Source organism: Mustela putorius, unplaced genomic scaffold (assembly GCF_011764305.1).
Source record: "Mustela putorius furo isolate JIRA1106 unplaced genomic scaffold, ASM1176430v1.1 tig00000281_pilon_pilon_pilon, whole genome shotgun sequence".
Lineage (NCBI taxonomy): Eukaryota > Metazoa > Chordata > Mammalia > Carnivora > Mustelidae > Mustela > Mustela putorius.
Window position 1 is genome coordinate 3,781,014 of NW_025421343.1, and position 22,066 is coordinate 3,803,079.

Genomic DNA, 22,066 nt, shown 5'->3' on the forward strand with positions numbered 1-22,066 from the left:
GGTTCAGGTTTGGAGGGTCATCTGGGTGGGGATGTCCAAAAGGCACTCGGTAATTTCAATCTGGATTAGGCATCAGGTGTGAGGACTGTGGGAATGTGGAGCTGAGACTACGTGCCACAGAGCTGGTGGCTGATAGTGTGGGAAATGAGACCGCTGCCCGGAAAGAGTACATGAACTATGAAACGAAGAGCAAGAACCACTGCAGAACAAGCTTGTGAGTCTTGCTAGGTGTGTTAAGGCAGTTCCCTTGGTCTGTAATTCCCCAAACTTGGGAACTGGCAGAGGGAATCTGGTAAGGTAAGGAAAACAATATGGGACAGTGAAGATCCAGAGGTGGCTTAAGGTGTCCAGGTTGACTCAGCCCAGCCTTTAGAAGCTTGTGTGAGGGGCAGCAGGTGAGTAGGGCCCACGGGATTTCTTTTCCAGCTATGGATGGCAAGTTCACTTCAGCTTTTCGCTGTCCTGGGCTGGTACCAGACAAGGCACAATTACACCCACTTGGGGGCACAGCGTGGCTGTCCCAGGCCGACCCCAGGGTAGGGGGGCTGCAGGCAGCAGGGCCTGAGGAGGGAGGTGTGGAGGGAGGAGGCCCACTGCCATTCTTGGTATGGTTCTTCTCTCCAGGAGCAGAGCTGCATCTGGCCTCACTCTGGGCAGCTTATAAGGCCTGGTGTGAGTTTTGTTGATGCAAGTGCAGCAAAAAAGGAACAAATCCGCCAGCACCAGAGCTGTTGCCACTGGAGTCCTTTTGCATACATTTTTCAAATGATAATTCACTCTACCCAGCCCCCTTCCCCACCCCCCCAAGGCCGATTTATTGAAAAAACCACCTTATATGGTAATATTGTTAACACACCGTCAGCTGGCCTTTTTAGGGACTCTGTTTAAAGAAGATCCGCCTCTGGGGTTTTATATTGCTCCGGTATTTATGCCAAAGACACAGCAGCCCTCAGTCACTGGGAGAAGGACCTCTCGTCCACTCGGTGAGTACTGCACAGCCTCAGGACCAGCCCTTCCTTTCCAATGCCGCCTGGCCCCCTGGGTGCGGGAGGCGCCTCCAGATTGGCCTGGCTTCCGTGACGCGGGCCCAGATCACACATGAAGGCACTCTGTGGGCAGTGGTGCCTCCAAGCACGCTGCTGCCTTCCAGGAAAAGGCATTTCTGGTCACAGGGCTTCCTGGACAGCCCTTTGATCAGGTTTGCGGGCAGGATATAACACCAGTGGTCCCTACTCACCCTGCTCGCCTGGGCCAGTGCAGAGCTATACGCTCGTGTCCTTTGTCATGACTCTGGATATCTGAGAGGCTGTTTTAGGGGAGCAGAGACTTCGGTGGGTGGGGGGGAACAGCTTCTTCACAGGGTTTTTAAATCAAAGCCAACAATGGTCCCAGTGTCTGTGAGATGTCTGTGTTGGGAATAGGTGTGTATTTTCTTCAGTCCCCTGTGAGTCTCACTGTCCTCTGCTCCATACTTGGCTGAGATGAATGGAGAATTTTCTCAATCCCTGAAGGCTCCAGGGTCACTGGGGGATGTGGGAAGTCAGGGCTGGGGCAGAGGCAAGTATCCTGTGGCATCAAGCTCTGTTAGCTCTGGCAGGAACAAATGAACAAATCTGAGAGCCATCTAATTCATTCTGAAGGCAATGAAGCCTAGAGAAGTTGAGTGTTGCCCAAAAGTCTCACAGGCAACTGTGAGACCACCCGCCAAAGCCATCATCCACTGCTCCTGTCCCCCACAAACACACACAAATATAATTAAGAGGGAAATGAGACCAGGGGCTATTTCCACTCTGGTGACCAGAGTCTGCTAACATCTGTTTAGGGTTGAAGCACCTTGGTGCAGTGGTGGAGGCCTTGGAGTCAGACTGCCCAGCTGCCCGAGTTACTGAGTGACCTCGGTTTTCTCTCTTGTACAATGGGAGTACTAGTAATAACATCTACTCAGCAGCACTGCTGTGGGGATTAAATGAGATAATACGTTTAAAGGGTGCTCAGCTCAGTACCCTCAGGGCCTGGCCCTGAGTGCTCAAACTTTAAGCACCTGGAAGGCTTGTTAAAACATGGCCTGTCCTACCCTCCAGCCCAGATTCTGATTTCAGTAGGCTGGAGTGGGGCTGGGTAATCTCCATTCCTAATAAGTTCCCAGGTGATGCTGAGGCTGCAGGTCTGGAACCACACTTTGTACATACAGGGAGGCTGTAAGCACTTGCTTTTACTATCTGAACAAGTTTAGACTTTGAGGTTAGCCCTTAGAGTCAAAAAGAGATGGAACTTCCTCTGGTGGAGAGGGATGGGCACTGGAGAAATTGCAATGAGCAGTGGACAGGTCTGGGACAGCAAATGGGCAATATGACATCATGATGTGAGGCTAGAGTTCTTTCCTCCTTCCCTTTCTTTGCTCATTCCAGCAACATTATTGAGTACTTACTATGTGCCAGGCACTGTTCCTATTCCTTAGGGACAATGGAGAGGCTTCTGCCATCACTGGGAAAGATGAACAAACATAAAGACAGCCCAAGAGGAGCCTTCACCTAGCCCAGGAGTTATCAGGGAAGGCTTCTTGGAGGAAGGGGTACCTGAGCTGGGTCCTGAAGTAGGACTAGTCTCGGTGTCAGGGAAGCATAGTCTTTGGACTGTTTAAGTGTCTCAGTTCCACCGAATTTAGATGTCATGGCAGGAAGCATGGAGAACTAAGGTCAGAGAGGCAGGCAGGGCCGGATTATGAGGACTTCATATTCTAAGGGATTAAACAATGGGGGACCACAGGAGGGTGACCGCGAGAGACCTGCCCTTCGAAGGGTCTGCTCTGGCATTTGTGAGGAGACCGGAAGGGGCTAGAGCCCTACCGCAGCGCACTGAGGGTCCAGAGCGCCCGGCCTGCGGTGGTGCCGAGGTAGAAATAAGAACCTGAGGATTGGTTGGGAGGGAGGTCGGGGGAAGGTGGGAGGAATGGGGTGTTGGGCGTGGCCTCCAGGGAGGCGGTGCGATTCTCTGAGGCGGGATTCCAGGGCGAGGCTGGGGCTGAGCGACGAAGTAGTCGAAGTACCTGTAGGTGGAGTGAAGGTGCCACGGGGTCTGCGGGGCAGGTACCCCGCAGGCAGTTGGTCCTCAGGGTCTGGAGCTCAAGAGGAGGGGTCTGGACTGGAGCGGAGCCGGGAGAGCGAGTGAGAGGCCCAAGTAAAAGAACATGCCCAGATTCCTGATGATCAGAAATACTACGAAACAGAAGTCATTTTTCATTTAATTAATTGCCTGTCAACCAGGTCAAGATAGCATAAAGTTGATTAGAGATGCTGCTACAATTTTTCTGCCACAGGAGTGTTTTTCGTTAAATTATTTCTCTGTGCCAAGCTCTCTAATTGTGTGGATATCTGTGTGTATGCGGATTGTTATAGGCGGCTGCTTAATGTCATTCAAAGCCCTCACTGCAAAATATTTCTCCAACTATTGTTTGAAGTCTCACCGTCTTAGAGGCCTTCCTCTTAGGGCTTAAACTTTGCACTGAAGTGAAAATGTCTTTGGAAGCCAGCATAAATTATCATCCCTTCAATAATCATTGATTTGTGAAGTGGGTGGTTCAGCTCCTTCCAATATGACAGACTTCATTCTGGGAGCAAGTTCTGATGGAGAGGGGTAAGAGAGAGATCATAGGAACCTTTTTTTTTTTTTTTTCCAGACCTTTACAGCAGGGGTTGGCATACATCTTCTGAGGAGAGCCAGATAGAAAGTATTGTATTTTAGGCTTTGCAAGTCTAAAGGTTTCTGTGGCAACTGCTCAGGGCTGTCTTCATAGGCAGAGCAGCCGCAGTCAGTATGTACCTGAACAGGTGTGGCTGTGTTCCAATAAAACTTTATTTATAGGCATTGAAATTTGAATTTCATGTAGTTTTCTTGGGTCCTAAAATATTATCCTTTGGCTTTTTTTGCAACCTTTGGAAAATGTGAAGGGGGATCTGGCTGGCTGAGTCAGTGGAGCACATGACTCTTGATCTTGGGTTCACGAGTTCAACCCCAATATTGGGGATGGAGGTTACTTTAAAAAATAACAAAAATGTAAGAAAAGAGAAAAATGTCAAAATCATTATTAGCTGGTGGGACACACAAAAATCAGTGTGAGTTTGCCGGCCCTGATTTACAATTTATAGAGAATTTCCACTTTACTTCCATTACTCCATTTGCTCCATCATCCCAGGAGACAGAGGTTATCCTTTCCATTTTATAGCTGAGGAAACTGAAGTCCAGAGCGGAAGACCAGGGACAGGGCCATGGGAAGGAGGTGTCTTGAGAGAGGAGAAGGTCAAGGAAAGGGGAATTGGAGGGAACTCTAAGTCAGATCTTATCTCCTTCAGAGTGACAGATTGGGGGACTAACATCTCTGCCCTCATACTTGCCTGAGGGTGGCCGGGGAGATGAGTGAGTGAACAAATTCTTTGCACCCATTATGTCTTTGGGTTTTGGCCACCTTGAGGGGCAGGGGTGGGGCCATGTTTGTAACTTTGTGAAGTCCTCAGTGAAGACCAGATGTAGTACGTGTTGAAAGAGCCAGAACAATTTGATTGACTTTCTCAGAGCAGAAAGTGGTTGTGACCCCAGGAAACCACAGTGACTTTGGCCCTGGTTCAGCTGACATGCTCGAGCCCAGCCACAGATTACCAGCAAGCAGCTGAGGAAGGTCTAGAATTTCTCCTGGCAGGGACATTCCAGGAGAGCTTGGTTCCACAGTAAATGCCTTTTTCCTGGGCAGCCTGGGGCCCCATGGGGGCCCCATTCCAGGCCAGCAGCCGCACCCTGCCTTCACCTTTCTCACTTCTCATTTGGTTCTGACTTCAAAAAAGCGGATTTAAATCCACCTAAAGTGCTGCAGAACCACATCGTTGACTTGACAGCTTTAAGTTGCTTTCGTGTCTTCTCTCAGCCACTGCTCTGCTTGGGAAAGTCCAACACTCTCTGTGTGAGGGGACCTCAGGGAGAGACAAAAGGTTCATTGAAAAGCCAGGCAGGCTTGAATTATAAACCACACCAGAGAGATGCTGAGGGGAACCTCGAGAGAGACAGTCATGGAGGTGCAGCCTTGCATCTTGGCCACCTTCTAGATTTTGGGGTTGTTTTCTTCTCACGGTGGACTCTTCTCTCTAGAGCAGAGAAGCACAGCTGTTTGCTGAGCAGCTTGTGAAGAGAAAGAAAACCGTCTTCAGGTGATTCTACATCAGGTCCATATCGTGAGCTGTCATGAGACTGGACTATGGGGGCACAGGGAGCCCAGGGGCAGAGGTCTGGGAGGGGCTGTTCAAGTGGTGGGATCGTCACCCAGCCTTTACGGAGCACCTACTCTGTGCTAACTGAGTTAGGTTCAGGGGCTATAATAAACATAAATCACAGACTATCCACATAAAACACAGACTTAGTCCTGGCATAGGAGGGGTGCAGAGGCTCAGAGAGAGAAATGAACACAGACCCTTTTGTTTAGGGCTTTTGCTGCCAACAGCTCTAGAGAAACAGAGAGGCAGAAGCAAAAGCACCAAACATGGAGAAGTTAGGACAGCCTAAGGTGGTGAGGAAGGTGTAAGCTTCAGGCTTTGGAACCCGTCCTGGTTGATGCCAGCCCTGCCTCTTCCTGGCGAAGAGAACTTGGGCCAAGTTCTTCTACTTCTCTGAGACTTGGTTTCCAAATCTGCAAAATAGAAATAAAAATATCTTCCCTTGGGGTTTTTTGTGAAGATTAAATAGATAATCTATATGAAGAGCTCCACATTTTTCAAAATTAAAAATCATTTTTACCAAAAATGGAACCATGGAATATTCTGCTATGTTTCCCCTAGCAATGCACCTTGCACCTTTTCTGTTCCATTAAATATTCTGCTCTCTCCATTGCATGAGGGTTTCTGGCAGTTATTTTACAAACCAATGTATTATGCTTCTGATTTTGGTTCTTTTAAGCTGTGATAAATCAGCTCTTAGCCAAATCTCTGCACCCACCCGTGAGTGGTCCCCAAGGACGAATTCCTGAAAGTGCCTTTGTGGAGTTAAAAGAGATATGTACATTTTTAAGACTTTGGATAAGTTTTCTTGAGTTCCCCTTCTGAAAAGCAGTACAGTTTGACACTCGTGAAGGCAAACACACCTCCCACACCTTTGCCAGCAAGGGTGGCCCCAAGAACCGGTTATAGTATTCCAGCCAGAGGTGCTGGTCAACAAAGTACTGCTTACCATCCACAGGACCCCAGGTCCTGCTCACGGAGGCTGAGCAAGAGCGATCACAGTTTGCTCATTTAGACTCACATGCAGAAACTCATACTTACTCAGTGAAATATTGAATTTCATATTATTTGATTTGGTTCATGTCTCTGTTTCTTGAGATCTTCTTGGGTTTTGATTCTACCATGTGACATATTTAATATTACACCCTCTTCCAGCTCTGGAAACTTGATAATACCTTTATAAAAATGTGTGACAAAGGACCAAGAGCGGACCCCTGAGGGATATCGTGGCCTCCAGGTTGATGATGGTCCGTTAAATTAACACCTTTCAGTGACAGTAACTCAGGCAGCTGTAAATATGCCTAACTGATTGATTGTTCAGACCATGTGGCTTTGACAATACAGATATCACAGGAGACCTTGTCCGATGCCAAGATCAAGTTAAGCTCAATGTCTCCCACCTTCTGCATTTCCAGCCCACAGTGGTCCTGGGAAGAAAAGGGAAGGCTGTTAGTCTGCCAACATTTGTTATTGGTAAACCTTTACTGATTATAAGAAATCACGGCTTCTTTTTTTTAATATAAGATTTTTAATTTATTTATTTGACAGAGAGAGATCATGAGCAGGCAGAGAGGCAGGCAGAGAGAGAGAGAGAGAGAGAGAGAATGAGAGGAGGAAGCAGGCTCCCTGCCGAGTAGGGAGCCCAATGCGGGGCTCCATCCCAGGACCCTGAGATCATGACCTGAGCCGAAGGCAGAGGCTTTAACCCACTGAGCCACCCAGGCGCCCCGAGAAATCACTGCTTCTTTAATAACACGTTCTCTAGCAGTGCCTTCTGGAAACCTGCCTACCTTGCATTCAAGAGTATCTGAGGTTTTAGAAATCCACTTTCTTTCCCGTTTTGAACATTGGAACAAACTTTGCCCACCTTTCGTCTTCTGATGGTTCTTCATCTTCCACTTCTCTAACATGGTGGGAAGTTACGGATCATCTCTGCCATCCAGAAACTGCTCAGACCAGAAATGATACTGTTGTAAGCAGCGAGGTAAGGGTGCTTTCCTTTAGTCTCCACCTCGTTGCAGACCTTGATTGCCCCTTCTTTCTTTTCTTCTGCATGTCCTTCTCCGGTACATCCACTGATTGATTTTGATGACAAAGATTCATTCGTTCATTTTGATGACAAAGATTTAAGAGCCCAGTCTGTGCCAGACATGGTGTCGGGCTCACTGAGGAATCACTGGGGAGCATATCAGGGAGAGCTCCCTTTCAGCTTTAAAGTTGTGTTATGAAGCTTCTGCTCAGTCTCGACTTAGCCTTTCTGACCTCATATTCACAGGTCTGTGGCTCTGGCTCCTCTTCACTTTGTCCACCTTCATCCTGAGGCCACGGAGGGGCCAGGGTCACAGGTCTCTGTAGCACTTATCTCCTTCCCACCTGTGGTCAGATATTCTGAATGAAGCTCCCACGGGCCGTCCTCCACAGGGGTCACCTTCCCCCTCCTCTGGACTGCTGAAAGTTGGCCTCCCTGAGCCCTAGGCTGGTGCCTTTCCCACTCCCACCCCCGCCCACCGCACCCCCCGCTGGTGACTCCCCAGGCTGGGAAGCTTCCGTGTTCTCCAGGGGGAGAGGCAGGGGCCGTGCTTCCTGGCTGAAACCCTTTCTCCTCTGAGGGGCTTCCTCCCTGAGGCACTTCAGCCCTTAGGACTGAGAATTTCACTAGAACCACTGCATCGTTTGTCCCTTAATGGCATGTTATATTGTCGATTTTTATTATAAACGATATGCGAATAGAGTGTCCTTGGGAAAAAATGAAAACATCACAGCTATAAGCCAGCACCTCCTCTCCTGGGTCCCTGCCTCCTCCAGAGGTAATCAGGGCGCTCTGTCAGAGACTTCGTTTTTCAGACCTTTTTGCTATGAGTTCATATCCACAAAAAGAAAATGATGAAAAAAACAACATTGTTTCGTTCTTTGAAAGAAATTCAATGTAGAGCAGTCTGGGTGGCTCAGTTAGTTACCCGTGTGCCTTGGGCTCAGGTCATGATCCTAGGGTGGTGGGATCGAGTTCCACATCGGGCTCCTTGTTCGGCAGGGAGCCTGCTTCTCCCACCCCCACCCTTTTTTTGTGGACTCTCTCTCTCTCTTTCTCTGTCAAATAAATAAAAGCAATCTTTAAAAAAATTAAAAAGAACTCACTAGATTGTTTTATAACATAAAACATTATACTCTGAGGCTTGCTCGCTGAGTAGAATGGTTTAGAAAACTACCCACTTTAATCCCTATAGATCGACCTGGCTCTTCTCTTGACTTCAGTGTAGAATCCCATAATTTGGACCTTTGAATAGTTCCAAAGTATAAGTTTATGTGTTTCTCGAGTCAGAGTTCCAGTTTCCCTCACCTTTGCCAACACCTATTGAATCTTAACTGTACGATGGATGAAAATGGTCTTATCTCACTTGTGCTTCCCTGAGCACTAGTGAGGCCGAGCATCTTTACACATACACATTTATTTTTTCATAGTTCTGGGAATTAGAAAGTCTGAGTTCAAGGCATTGGCAGGGTTGGTCCGATAAACTTATCCATCTTACTAGATTAGTCATATTGAACACCAGTCATGTTAGATTAATGAGGTCATTTTACCTTAATTACCTCTCTAAAGACCCTACCGCCAAATACAGTCACACTCTGACATACTGGGGGTTAAGATGTTAACGTATGAATTTGGGGAGTTGGGGGGTGAGGGACAAAATGCAGCCCAGATCAACAGGGTTGAGGGAAGAAGTCCACCTGTTCGTCGTGGAACTGGGCCCTGGCTGGAGGTGGACTAAAGCTCCAAAACCAAGAATCCTGTCTCCAACATGATTCTGACAAGTGGCTGACTACTTCTCTTCCCCTCCTGCTCCTAAGGTGCTCCAGTCACTGGTTCACTTGGCCACACTCACCATGTGTGAAGAGGAGACCACTGCGCTCGTGTGTGACAATGGCTCTGGCTTGTGCAAGGCTGGCTTCGCAGGAGACGATGCCCCCCGGGCTGTCTTCCCCTCTATTGTGGGGCGCCCTCGCCACCAGGTATGTGCTCATCTGGAGCCGAGGCACTGAGCCACTAGGAGAAAGTGCCGCAGAGTGGACACTGGACTGAGCTCTCTGTGTGTGTGTATGTGTGTGTGTTGTATGGGGTGTGTGTGTTGGGGTTGGGAGACCCTCTTCTGATTAACAGAACAAGACTTTTCAAATAGCAATACCCAGGACCAAGTGCAAACCATTCCAGGGATGCAGAGATGGTGTTCTGTCTGCCTCAGGTCTGCAGGATTAGTAGGCTTGGAAGAAATTTTTTAAAAATACATGCAAGTAAACAAGACCCTTGCCTTTAAGAAATGTATACTCTGTGAGCTAACTTGAGATCACAGGCTAGCATAGAGACAAAAGACTTCACCAGGGGGAGCGCAAAGGAGGGAGAGATTAAATCTGAGTGGAGGGACGGAGGAAGGACAGGCTTGGTAGAAAAGGGTAAGTGAGCATGAGGATCTCCACATACGGGAAGTGGCGGTGCAGGAGCCAAGATTTGGAGACTTAAAAATGCAAGTATTAGAGGAGCACATCACCTTCTCTCCTCACTGCCTCCATGGTCGTGGATGTCTGCCTGACTCTTGTCTCTTTCTGTTCTGTCTCCAGGGAAAGTCAGATATCTGTCCTATGCGTGTCCTTCTTCAGAGACCCCTCCTGGGGCCTGGGGCCCCTGAAGTAGAGCTCTCAGCTAACTCCCTTCTCCCCCATCTCTTGCACTGCAGGGTGTCATGGTGGGAATGGGCCAGAAAGACAGCTACGTCGGGGATGAGGCTCAGAGCAAGCGAGGGATCCTAACGCTCAAGTACCCCATCGAGCACGGCATCATCACCAACTGGGACGACATGGAGAAGGTATTGGCGGTCCCCCTTTTAGTGTGATAATGCATCATCGTGACCCTCATCTCCCACAGGTCTCTGCCCTGACGGCTGCCTCTAAAATGTTTCTCGTGTCCTTCTTTCCTTCCTGTCCACCCTCATGGCCACTCTCTGTGGGGCTGCCAACCCGCTCTCACTGGGCAGTTGCAGTGGTGTCCTGATTTGTCTCCCGCCTTACAGACCGGTGATTTCTTTATGCTGCCGCAAAGCTTGTCTTTCTAAACACAGATTGTGTCACTCGCCTCCTCGGGAATCTTCAGTAGCTCCTCATTAAGGACAGTAGGTCCCTAACCCCCTGTCTGGCATCTGAGGGCCTATCGCACCCAGTGTCCAGCTTCAGCCTCTCAAGCAGCTCCCCCCAGAGGAGGCCCTGATGCCTTGGCCGCCTCTTACAGGCACAAACGGCTTCTCTCCCTTTCATTTTCCCGGTGGTGACCTCAGGTAGGTGCATCCATGCTGGGTCGTTATGCTGATTCTCTAATGAAAATTCTAAGTAGGACTCTCTAGGGTTTTCTGGAAGCGTGTGTGTATATGTGTGTATGTGTGTGTGTGTGTGTGCAAGAAAACACAGAAGTGGGGGGCAATTTTTAAATGGCAGTTTGTGACCCACAAAATCACGTGTGTGGAATGTGAATAGAGTCCTTCTAATATTCTTTTCCTAAATTCTTCTGACATTTGTCTGAGAATCCCTATTTTGGCAAGGAGTGCCTTTTGAAGCGTACTAGAGTGCTCATCGAACAGACTGTGACCAGAAGTAAAGAATGCTGCCGTGAAATCTGTAATGCACCCTGCCATTCTCTAAATCCCAGACCCAGGCACTCTGGGTGTGAGATAAATAGAAAAGACACCATAGCTTTCGTTTTGCACCAATGGCATGGCTAAGAGCAAAGACCCCAGAGTCAGTGGCAGGGAGACCTGGGAGTGAGTCCTTCCTTCCGACCCTCAGTTTCCTCATTTGTACAGAGAAAAGAAAAACTTTTTTCATTAGGTTACTTTGGAAATTGAATTAGGTACTCAGTATAATCCCAGGGCATGCAACATACTTCATGCTCAATAAATAGCGTATATTTCTTGTATGGACCTAACAGTGTCTGATTCCAAAATATAATAGACAAAATACTTTAGTATATGTTTTAGCATAGTAGTAACAATGTGTGAACTCTTCATTTTTTAAAATATGTTTTATTTATTTTAAAGACCTTATTTACTTATTTGAGATAAAGAGAGAGAGAGTGAGAAAACATGAGCTGGGGGAGGGGCAGAGGGAGAAGCAGACACCCCTCCCCCCAGCAGAGCTGGGAGCTGGATGTGGGGCTCGATTCCAGGACTCTGGGGTCATGACTAGAGCCTGATGGACTGAACCAGCCATGCACCCCATGGGTGAACCCTTTAAAGAAATTCCTGAAAATATATCATGTGCCTGGTGCACCTGGGTGGCTCAGGTGGTTAAGCATCTGATTCTTGATCTCCAATCAGGTCAGGATCTCAGGTCAAGATCTCAGGGTCATGAGATCGAGCTCTGCCTGGGGCTCCATGCTGGGTGTGGAGCCTGCTTAAGATTCTTTCCCTCCATGTGCCCCTTACCCCACCTCAAGTGCTCATATGTGTGTGCACTCTCTCTCTCTAAAAAAAAAAAAAAATATATATATATATATATGTGTGTGTGTGTATGTGTTAAATATCTATTATAAATATATATCTATAGATAATATATTTATATTTATATATAAGTAGATTAATATATTTATATATTTCATATATATTATAAATATTTAAATATACACACATATATTTTGTATACTCTAAAAATATACATATATATGTATTAATTATACTATGTGCTTGAAAGAAAAACACAATAGATGAAAGCTGTGTTTGTTATCATCTTGGGTGTCTTTCTCCCCTCCAGACTTTGAAACCAGGATCAAGGGGCCATATCTGATTCCTACCTGCTCTCCCCACAGTTAGCACCGTCCTAGCCCAAAGCCAGGAGCCCACAATTATATGAGTACAATGGAAGCGGATGGCCCTGAGCCCCGCCTCTGAGGAAATCAGAGCCCTATGTCCCTTGCCACTTGGCTAAACCCTTCTGAAATACAGACTCCTGTTGGGTCGTCTTGAATCACTGGACGCAGTGGGAAGAAATTACTTCCTCTAAAACAGTGATTCTCAACAGGAGCAATTTTGCCTCCTGGGGGGGCATCTGGCAATGTCTGGAGACATTATTGCTTGTCATTGCTGGAGAGGTGCTGCTGGCATCTCGTGGGTGGAGGCCAGGAATGCCAAACTTCCTGGAATGCACAGGTCAGCCCCCCACATCGCTGAATTACCCAACTGAAAATGTCAAAGTGCTGCGGTTGGGAAACGCTGCCCTAAAGCCCCAGCCTGGCCAGTCTCACAGGGGACCGTTCAAGCATAGCTGTCAGGTTCCCAGCAGGAGAGAGCACACACTCAGCAGCTGTCCTGAATTAAGAAAGGACTACTTAGAGAGGTGTGAGCAGAGTTATGGAACCAGAAAGGGGAGTTGAGGCACCCATGTAGTCAGAACAGAGGAACACTCTTACACCTGTAAGCCTGAAGGATGGGAGTGGGGCAGTGTCACTGGAGCTGGGACAGGGGCAGTCCAATAGGGGTGGGGCTCGTGGAGGACCACACCGTTGGTTGGAGAAACACCCGGACATCTCTCCCACTTCCCATCCTCTTGCTGGTGTCTTGCATCATCCAGACATAGCCAAAAGCCGGGATACAAGGAATACTGAGAGATGCAATTGGCCTGGCCCCCACCCCCAGGGGCAGAAGGTGGGAAGAGACAGAAGAGGGGGAAGTTCAAATGGAAATAATCCGTATGCTAAGTATATTGGCCCCAGGCCTGAGTCCTGTCTGGGCCCCTGTTGGAAAGGAACATAATCTCTAAAGGTCAAGCAGAAATTGCCAGGATTCCTCTCCAGAGGTGAAGAGGTCTCCTCTCTGGAACCCAGCCCGTGCTATGAACAAGGTGTCATCTCCCCCACCATGAGCATGCCAGTTAGAGTTTTCTAGGAATCTCCTTGGCTCATTTGACTTTTGTCTCAACCAGATCTGGCACCACTCCTTCTACAATGAGCTGCGGGTAGCACCCGAGGAACACCCCACCCTGCTGACAGAGGCCCCCCTAAATCCCAAAGCCAACAGGGAGAAGATGACCCAGGTAAGAGGCCAGAGAGTCTTAAACATGAACACAAGAATGTAGCATGGATCCCTTCTCCCTTCCATGCATCAGGACGACAACAAGTTCTGAAGACATGCTGTGTACGTGGCCTATACCAGGCCCCGTGGGAGGCGGGAGTGGGGTAAATAGACACAGCCCTCTTGCCTTTAATAAGGTTAAAACCATCCTGTGAGCCAAGAGGCTCTGTGATTTCTGCCAGATCACCCTATATCCGCATTGTTCTTTCAGATCATGTTTGAGACCTTCAATGTTCCTGCCATGTACGTCGCCATCCAAGCTGTGCTCTCTCTCTATGCCTCTGGCCGTACAACAGGTGAGCAGCCTGTAATCCCATCCCTTCCTGACTCTGGGGGGCAGAAGGGAAAGCTGGGCTCCTGCAGAGCTTCCTGCTCAGGAGAATCAAAGGGACAGCCAAAGTCCAGGGAAAACCCTGCATAGGGGTAACAGAAAGGAATGCATTCAGGTCTACCCGGTAGAGCTGGCAAGGATTTATATGAACCAAGCATGACCAGTATATCCAGCAGGGGCTGTTTTCCTCACAGCAGTCAGTCCCCGAGCTTATTCCAAGAATACTGGAATATTCCTGCTCGTGAACTTGTGATGTGGCTATCTGTGTGCCCTTTGTATGGAAAGGTGCTCAGGGAAACAGAGGGAACTTCAAGATAAAGCAATTTCTAATTGGGGGGGTGCCTGGGTGACTCAGTGGGTTGAGCCTCTGCCTTTGGCTCAGGTCATGATCTCAGGGTCTTGGGATTGAGCCCTGCATTGGGTTCTCTGCTCAGCGGGGAGCCTGCTTCTCTTCTTCTTTCTCTCTGTCTGCCTCTCTGCCTACTTGCGATCTCTGTCTGTCAAATAAATAAATAAAATATTTTTTTAAAAAAAGCAATTTCTAATGGGGATTTGACGGCTTCCATGAACATAGCTCAACATTCATTCATTCAAGTATTCATTATTTGTTCGTCCATTCATTCATTCATCAGGTATTTGTCCATTATTCCCTACCATGGGGCAAAGACTACACCAGCCCATGGCTGCACACCAACAAGGAAGACAGCCCTGCCATCACAGAGCCAACGGTCTAGTAGGGTGAGCAGGGCAAACACAAAAGATAATTTCACTGCTGATGACAAGGACAGTGATGGGGAATGTGTGATGGTTCTATAGCTTACTCGTTTGTTTTACCATTTCTTTACTGCCGGACTTTATGATCATCTCCGGTTTTTATTTTTTATTGCAAAATATGCTCTGATCAACGCCCTTGTACAAGTGTAAGCTCCTGATCCCTGGGTATTTATTTTGCTTCTGTCCCTTACTGAACCATCTTATTGTGCTAATCATGTCTCACTTTGGGTCTTCCAGGTATACAGCCTCATTATCTGCAAACAATGACAATCCTGTTTCCTTTTGATAATATCTCTTTTTCTATTTTCTGTCATATTGCTTTGGCTAGAACATCTAGGACAATATTAAATAATAAAGCAATAATAATATTATACTGTTTCTCCATCAGTTACGATATGGCTTTTGGAATGAGAGAGATTTATTATCATATTGAAAAGCTCCTTTTCCTCCATGGTTTATTGAGTTTCATCAGTAGGGAATGTTAATTTTTTTTTCACATCAGCTGGTTTTTATAGTCCCTTCCAGATCTAACATTCTCCATGCATGTGCATATGGGTTAGTTTAATGCCAGAATGATATGCAAATTATCCAGTCTCCCTTAAAGAGTCGGCAACTAAGATGCACATTGACAGATATGCAGTACAGTGAAAGTGGTTTTTTTTTTTTTTAAGATTTTGTTTATTTTAGAGAGAGAATGAGAGAGAGAGAGAGAGAGCTTGAAAAGGGAAGGGTCAGCAGAGAGCCTGATGCGGAACTCCATCTCAGGACTCCAGGATCATGATCTGAGCTGAAGGCAGTTGCTTAACCACTTGAGCCACCCAGGCGCCCCAGTACTGTGAAAGTGTTTTAAGGAATACAAGAAGGGAAGATATTTTACTTGCCTTCCAGAAGGCTACAGTCTCATTTGGGAGAATAAATGAAGTACACAAAAAATATTACTGATGATCCTTATGGTGGGTGAATTTTCTCAGCTGCTGGAGAAAAATATGGTAGTTGAAGACCATTTGGTGACTGGTCCCAGAAAGACGAAAGGCAAGAAGTTTTCATAGGTCCTATCCCCTCTCTCCATAGGCATCGTGCTGGATTCCGGGGATGGTGTCACCCACAATGTTCCCATCTATGAGGGCTATGCACTGCCCCATGCCATCATGCGCCTTGACCTGGCTGGCCGTGACCTCACTGACTACCTCATGAAGATCCTCACAGAGAGAGGCTATTCCTTTGTGACCACAGGTATCCAGCCCCTTTCCTGATTTTGACTTGAGCTCAAACCAAATCTGATCTGGGACCAAACGTTCTCTGATGAAAAGTCTGTGGCCCCCATCCTCAAATTCTCTAAAGATAGATGGGGAGGATTCTAGGCTGGAACTGGGCCTCTGGACAAGACAGATAGTCAAGGCGGCCTTATTTATGGCAGAAGATTCCCAACTGATATGGTCTCGGGATGGGGACAAGGCCTCCTTATGTGCCCTTTCACAGCATTCCTTCCTTCCCCAGGGACCTGCTATCTCTGGTTTTTACGGGGTTGAATGATAGTAAAAATCTGATAATGCATTTTGTTACTGAAGGGAATTTATGGTTTCTCTGAGGACACATGGAATAAATAAGGTCTGAATTTCTAAGAAGTTGTCATGGCTCAGTGCCCAGCCCAGGCAAGAGGAGACTTTAGGCAGGAGCTTTCCTAGATTCTGTAAGATCACAACAAATCCTCCTACGTCTGTAGGAGGTACAGTACTGTGTCCTGTAACGCCCTCAGGAAGGCCCGTAGCTTTGTCAGGGCAGAGTAAAGACAGCAAGGAGAAAAGCCCATGCGAAGTTTTGCCTAGGAATCAAGATTTTGGACTTGCACTTTAGGAAGAGCAATGAAAAATTAACATTTGTCCTAAAAATAAGTCCAAAGTAGAAGAAGAGTTTTTCATGGAGATCAAAGTAGGACCAACTAACAGAACAGAGGATCTACTTTCTGTCATTTCTTCTTTTTCTAGCCGAGCGAGAAATCGTGCGAGACATCAAGGAGAAGCTGTGCTATGTGGCCCTGGACTTCGAGAACGAGATGGCCACGGCAGCCTCCTCTTCCTCCCTGGAGAAGAGCTATGAGCTGCCAGATGGGCAGGTCATCACCATTGGCAATGAGCGCTTCCGCTGCCCCGAGACCCTCTTCCAGCCTTCTTTCATTGGTGAGGTGCTGCCCTCTGTCCCTGCTAACTGGGAGTGGAGGGGGTGAGGTGGAGGAGTGGGAAAAACACCAGGAGTCACGCACACTTTGTTTATAGTTCATACATAGCCCATATTTTTCCAGAAAGGGCCCAAACACATCCACAATGTAACCAGATAAAATCTAACTTTTATTTATTTATTTTTAAGATTTTTTATTTTTTTTAAGTAAGCTCCACACCCAATATGAGGCTTGAACTCACAACCCCAAGATCAAATGTCATATGCTGTACTGACTGAGCCAGGCTGGTGCCCCGATAAAATCTAATTTTAAATAAAAGGATAGGGAAATCAAAATAAAAGAAAAGCAGAATAGGGAATATAACATAAAACTAAGAATAGGGCTAATACACAAAACTCTTCTTGGATTGACGTCACCGGGGCCAAAACCCATAGCGGTAAGCAGGACGGGTTTGGGGTGAGACCCGGTCTTAGGTCCTGATTCTGCCCCTTCAAAGCCTGTTACCTTGGACGTGTTACTTCTTCAAACCTCAGTTTTCTCATCTATAAAGTGGAAATGATGTTTAGTGCCAACTAGATGGGGTCGCAACAAGGACTAAGTACAAGACTATTTAGTACAAGGACAACTACTCTCTTGAGGACTGTGTGGGAAGAGTCGTGCCTGTAAACAAATGTTAACAGACAGCAGTAGCACATAGCAGCTGAACAAAATGATATAAGCCTAAGAGATCAGTAAAGTCTTCTTAGGGAAGGCGAACCTTTGAGCAGAATCTTAAAGAATGAGTATCATTCGATGGTATCTGGGGGCAGAAGGAGTACAGGGGTGGCAAATGGCACCCAAGGCAGATGGAAGGGTTCATGTGAAGACGTGGAGGTGTGCAAGGTCATATTCTACTTGGGACACGATGAGAGAAGTGTGTGTGTGTGTGTGTGTGTGTGTGTGTGCAGAGAGTTGCTGGACCACACCAAGAGCGTAGTGGCTAATCATACTAGCGATGAGATCCCTGAAAGCTGTGAAGCAGCCCTGTAGCCAGGTTAGGTATGTATTTTAGGGAGATTCCTCTAACCTCAGTGTGAAATTATGTCACATGGAGGAAAGACTAGAGGTGGGGGAGGCCAAAGGTGGGCATGAACTAGTTTGGCCTACAGGCCTTCCACTGTGGAAGGCCTCAGCAGCAAGCTAAGGTAGCTAGATGTGACCTGTAGATAAGGGTCAAAGATGACATGATAGGTATACCCATGCAATGGAACATTTTTTGACAATAAAAGAGATTAAAGCACCAACATACACTCTAACATAGATGCACCTTGAAAACATGGGTTGCAGTGTGAACATGGACACGCCGTTAAGTGATAGGCACTAGATGCAAAAGGCTACATATCATAGGATTCCATTTATATGAAATGTCCAAAACAAACTAGTCTATAGCAAGAGAAAATAAATTAGTGGTCCCCTAGGACTGGGGGAGGGGTGAAGGGGAAGATCACAGTGTCTACCAAAGGGTATGGAGTTTCTCTTTGGGGTGTTAAAGATGTTCTAAAATTAGATTTTAGCAATGGTTGCACAGTCCATGAATCAACTAAAAACTACTGGACTTTGAAAGGGTGAATATTATGATATGTGAATTATAACTCAATAAAACTTGAAAAAAGATGACTCAGTGAAAGTGTTCCCTTAGAAATATGCCTCAGCTGATCAATGTGAAAGATCAATTGGAATAGGAGGAACCAAAGGCCAGCTGGAGGTCTGATTCTGTGAGCTGTCTGGGAGGTGATTAAGGGTCTGAGCTAAGGTAGTTGCAACAACAGAAGGATCCCTTGAGGAGCTGGAGGTGTGGGTATTTATGAATTGACGGGTGCTGACTCTTACTATGACCTGTGTAGGCATGGAGTCCGCTGGGATTCATGAAACCACCTATAATTCCATCATGAAGTGTGACATTGACATCCGCAAGGACTTATATGCCAACAATGTCCTCTCAGGGGGTACTACCATGTACCCTGGCATTGCTGACAGGATGCAGAAGGAGATCACAGCCCTGGCCCCCAGCACCATGAAGATCAAGGTGGGTCCTGCCCCCCAGATCCCTCCACTCAGTCCTTGGGATAAAGACTTGCCTGCCTGGGAGATGTTCCAAGTCAGTCTGCCTGGCCCGTAGATCGGTGGCCTCCTGGGCTTAGCATTCTCCTGGTCTGGGACAGATTCCATCTCAAGGGATTATGTTCCTCAGGCACTGATGAAATGGGGACATGTAGATCATGGAATCTCAAATGTAACCCTATGATGTCCTATGACAAGGGGTGAGAGAATTTGGGAGGTAGAGAATATTGAGGGGCTGAGGATGCAATCAAGAGGAGGGAAAGGGAGGAGAAAAAGAAGGAAGCAACGCTACATTGTCTTTAGACTTTAAAAGGGATGTGCGTGTTCCTCCAGAGGAGGGTGAAAGTTCCAGAGATAAAAGTTTGGCATGGGGCAGGCTTCTGGTTCAGACTCACAGTGACATCACTTGATTCCTGGGCAACCTGTGATCTGTTGTGTCCTCTTGGCTCCCGTCCTCCCCACGCCGCTACTCACTAAGGCGACTCACCGCACAAGCCCCGTCAGAACATCAGAATAGGGGCCCTCCTGTCTTCAGCTTCTCTCCAGCCTCTGGTCCCCAAGCAACCATACAGAGCTTTTTTTTTTTTTTTTAAAGATCTTATTCATTCATTTGACAGAGAGAGAGAGAGCACACAAGCAGATGGAACAGCTGGCAGAGACAGAGGGAGAAGCAGGCTCCCCATTGAGCAGGGAGCCCAGTGTGGGGCTTGATCCCAGGACCCTGAGATCATGACCCGAGCTGAAGGCAGAAGCCCAACCGAGCCACCCAGGCGCCATACAGAGCTTTTTAGGGCTTCTAGGAACTTTGCAGCTAGCAGGTTTAGAAAAGGAGTTGGGAATTGAATAGAGATAACAAATAGGTTGAGAGTTACAAAGTCTCACAGTAAAGTTGGTCTCTGGGAGTTCGCTACATCTGAGTGTATTCTAAGAAACTTTTTCACAAAGGAAGGCTGCCCCAGGGCTTCCCCTGCCTAGCGGATGGTGCTCAGCAAAGGCAAGCAGAGCCAGTTACCAGAAAACGGGTGGGAGCCTGTGGGCCCTTCTCACGGGGAGCCACTGGGGCAGCCACGCTTCCTGAAGCTTGTCACACTGGGGACATGGCGCCAGGCCCAAGGCAGGGGCTTTTTACCAGGACCATTGACTACATCCCACCTCACCTCCAGATTCTGGCTCACCAGATCCAGGGCGCCCCCATCACCTACACCGATAACACACTTATGCATTTCCATGCATATCCCAATCTGTGACCCACTGCCCTGAGCTGAACAGCACGTGCCAGCCTTCAAGTCTTGAGCCTTCAAACTTCAAGGTTTAGAATCTAATCAGGAGATGTGATCGCTGAGAGAGCAATGTAAATAAGATGTGGCGGGGGTGGGGCACCTGGGTGGCTCAGTGGATTTAAAGCCCCTGCCTTCGGCTCAGGGCGTCATCCTAGGGTCCTGGGATCGAGCCCTGCATTGGGCTCTCAGCTTAGCAGGGAGCCTGCTTCCTCCTCTCTCTCTGCCTGTCTCTCTGCCTACTTGTAATCTCTGTCAAATAAATAAAATATTTTTTAAAAAATCAGAACTTAAAAAAAAAAAAAAAAAGACAGGAGGAGAGGAAAGGGCACTCAAGGCAGGGGAAATTAGACCGAGCAGAGGTACCCCAGGGTGTGTGTGCATGCAGGTACGAACAGCCCAGCCAAATGGGACAGCCAGATTTGTGTAGAGGAACTGGGGAGATGAGACAGATGTCGAGGATATGGAAGAAGAGAGGTGAGGTGAGTTGGCACTGAGACGGAGGACCCCAGCCCAGGACTCTTCTCACAGCCCGAGCCACACAGCAATAATGTGACTGTACTGGTCCTTGAGGTATCAGTCCAAAGAGCGACGGAGTGTCTTTGTCTGATTGAATAATAAGATAACTTCTCACAGCTCTTCTTCAGCAAATCCATGATCTTCGCCAACTTAGGAAGGATGTAGAGAGGGTCTAAGAAGACAAAAAACAATCAGTTCCATGTCCCGTTTTCTTCTTGCCCTGGATTCTTTGACCCTTTAGTGGCTGTCCCTCTGGATCCACATGTAGGTGGTGTTCAAAGTTGTCTAACTGGCAACCAATTTCTAGAAGCTAAGCTCGGGACTCCCAGTGGCAGGGATGCACCATGTGTCTCTGAACTTGAGAACTTGTTAGCTACCAGTGGCTATCAACAGATGAGGTTCAAGACAGGGTCTGAGTGCTCTGGGTGACTCAGGATTGGCAGAAGCTCTGCCACAGCTGCTCACACAGCCGAACTCCAGGCGAGAACAGAGAGGTGCTGTCCCTGTCCATGTTTGTCTTGGTCATCTATTGCCGAAGAGCAAGGAACTGTGAAATCTAAGGGACATAACCATAATTTATCACGTTTATCAAGTTTATCCCATGTGCAACTACAGATCAGCTGGGAGTGAGCGGTCTAAGTCAGGCCTGCTTTGGCAACTCTGCCGGGCTGGCCAGCTCGGGTCAGGTCCAGAGCTCTCCTGCCAGGGCCCAGGCTGAAGGGTCGGCAGCCTCTTAAGGGAAGCCCTTCTCATCAAGGCAGAAGCACAGCTTCCTGCCTGAGGCACATTTCAAGTTCCTGTTTGTGTCCTGTCTGCCAACATCCCATCCCTCAAAGCAAATACAAGCCCAGCCCCAAAGTCACAAGGCAAAACAGTGTGTCCTTCCCATGGGGGGGGGGAGGACTGAGGGCTGGAATAAAGATTTGAACAACAATCTAATCTACCCCAAGGTTTTACCCTGTTTGTTTCTGATGGGGGAGGAGGTCCTTATCTGGGGCAGCCCCGCACTGTGATGAAAGGATCTCCTGGACCAGTTCCCTATTCCCTTGGGCACTAATCGTGATTCACCACATTTATTCTTTGCAGATTATCGCTCCCCCAGAGCGGAAGTACTCGGTCTGGATTGGAGGCTCCATCCTGGCTTCTCTCTCCACCTTTCAGCAGATGTGGATCAGCAAGCCTGAGTATGATGAGGCAGGGCCCTCCATTGTCCACAGGAAGTGCTTCTAAAGTCAGAACAGACTCTCTGGGGTTCCCCTGGAGACTGCTCTGTTATCCGTCATGAAACATTAAAACCTGCAAAGCCTTACTTCTCGTGTGGGGCTTTTGTTTTCCCCCACTCTGGACTTTCACACAGTGCTGAACGCTTTTCACACCTTATTACTCATCCACACAGTGCTCCTGTGAGATGCATGTATTCCCATATTACAGATGAGGAAACTTAGGCTCAGAGAGAACTTAAGAACTTGCTATAAAGACCAGAGAACCAAGATTAAAATCCAAGTGTGTCTGACTCTAAAGCTAAT

At 47.6% G+C, this 22,066-nt stretch overlaps 1 protein-coding gene across 1 annotated transcript; it reads left to right on the forward strand.

Moving 5' to 3' along the window:
* Positions 1 to 888: 888 nt before the first annotated feature.
* ACTG2 (actin gamma 2, smooth muscle) lies at positions 889 to 21,849 on the forward strand. The gene is made up of 9 exons (XM_045079029.1): positions 889 to 983; positions 9,105 to 9,266; positions 9,986 to 10,114; positions 13,215 to 13,325; positions 13,575 to 13,659; positions 15,540 to 15,701; positions 16,454 to 16,645; positions 18,528 to 18,709; positions 21,627 to 21,849. The coding sequence occupies exons 2-9, from the start codon at positions 9,141 to 9,143 to the stop codon at positions 21,768 to 21,770; spliced, it is 1,131 nt and encodes a 376-aa protein (XP_044934964.1). The 5' UTR covers positions 889 to 983; positions 9,105 to 9,140; the 3' UTR covers positions 21,771 to 21,849.
* Positions 21,850 to 22,066: the final 217 nt, after the last annotated feature.

Coding starts and splice junctions, on each gene's coding strand:
- ACTG2 (XM_045079029.1), top strand. CDS start 9,141: ATGTGTGAAGAGGAGACCACTGCGCTCGTGTGTGACAATGGCTCTGGC. Junction 13,660..15,539: donor TGCCTCTGGCCGTACAACAG/GTGAGCAGCCTG, acceptor CTCTCTCCATAG/GCATCGTGCTGGATTCCGGG. Junction 16,646..18,527: donor CTTCCAGCCTTCTTTCATTG/GTGAGGTGCTGC, acceptor TGACCTGTGTAG/GCATGGAGTCCGCTGGGATT.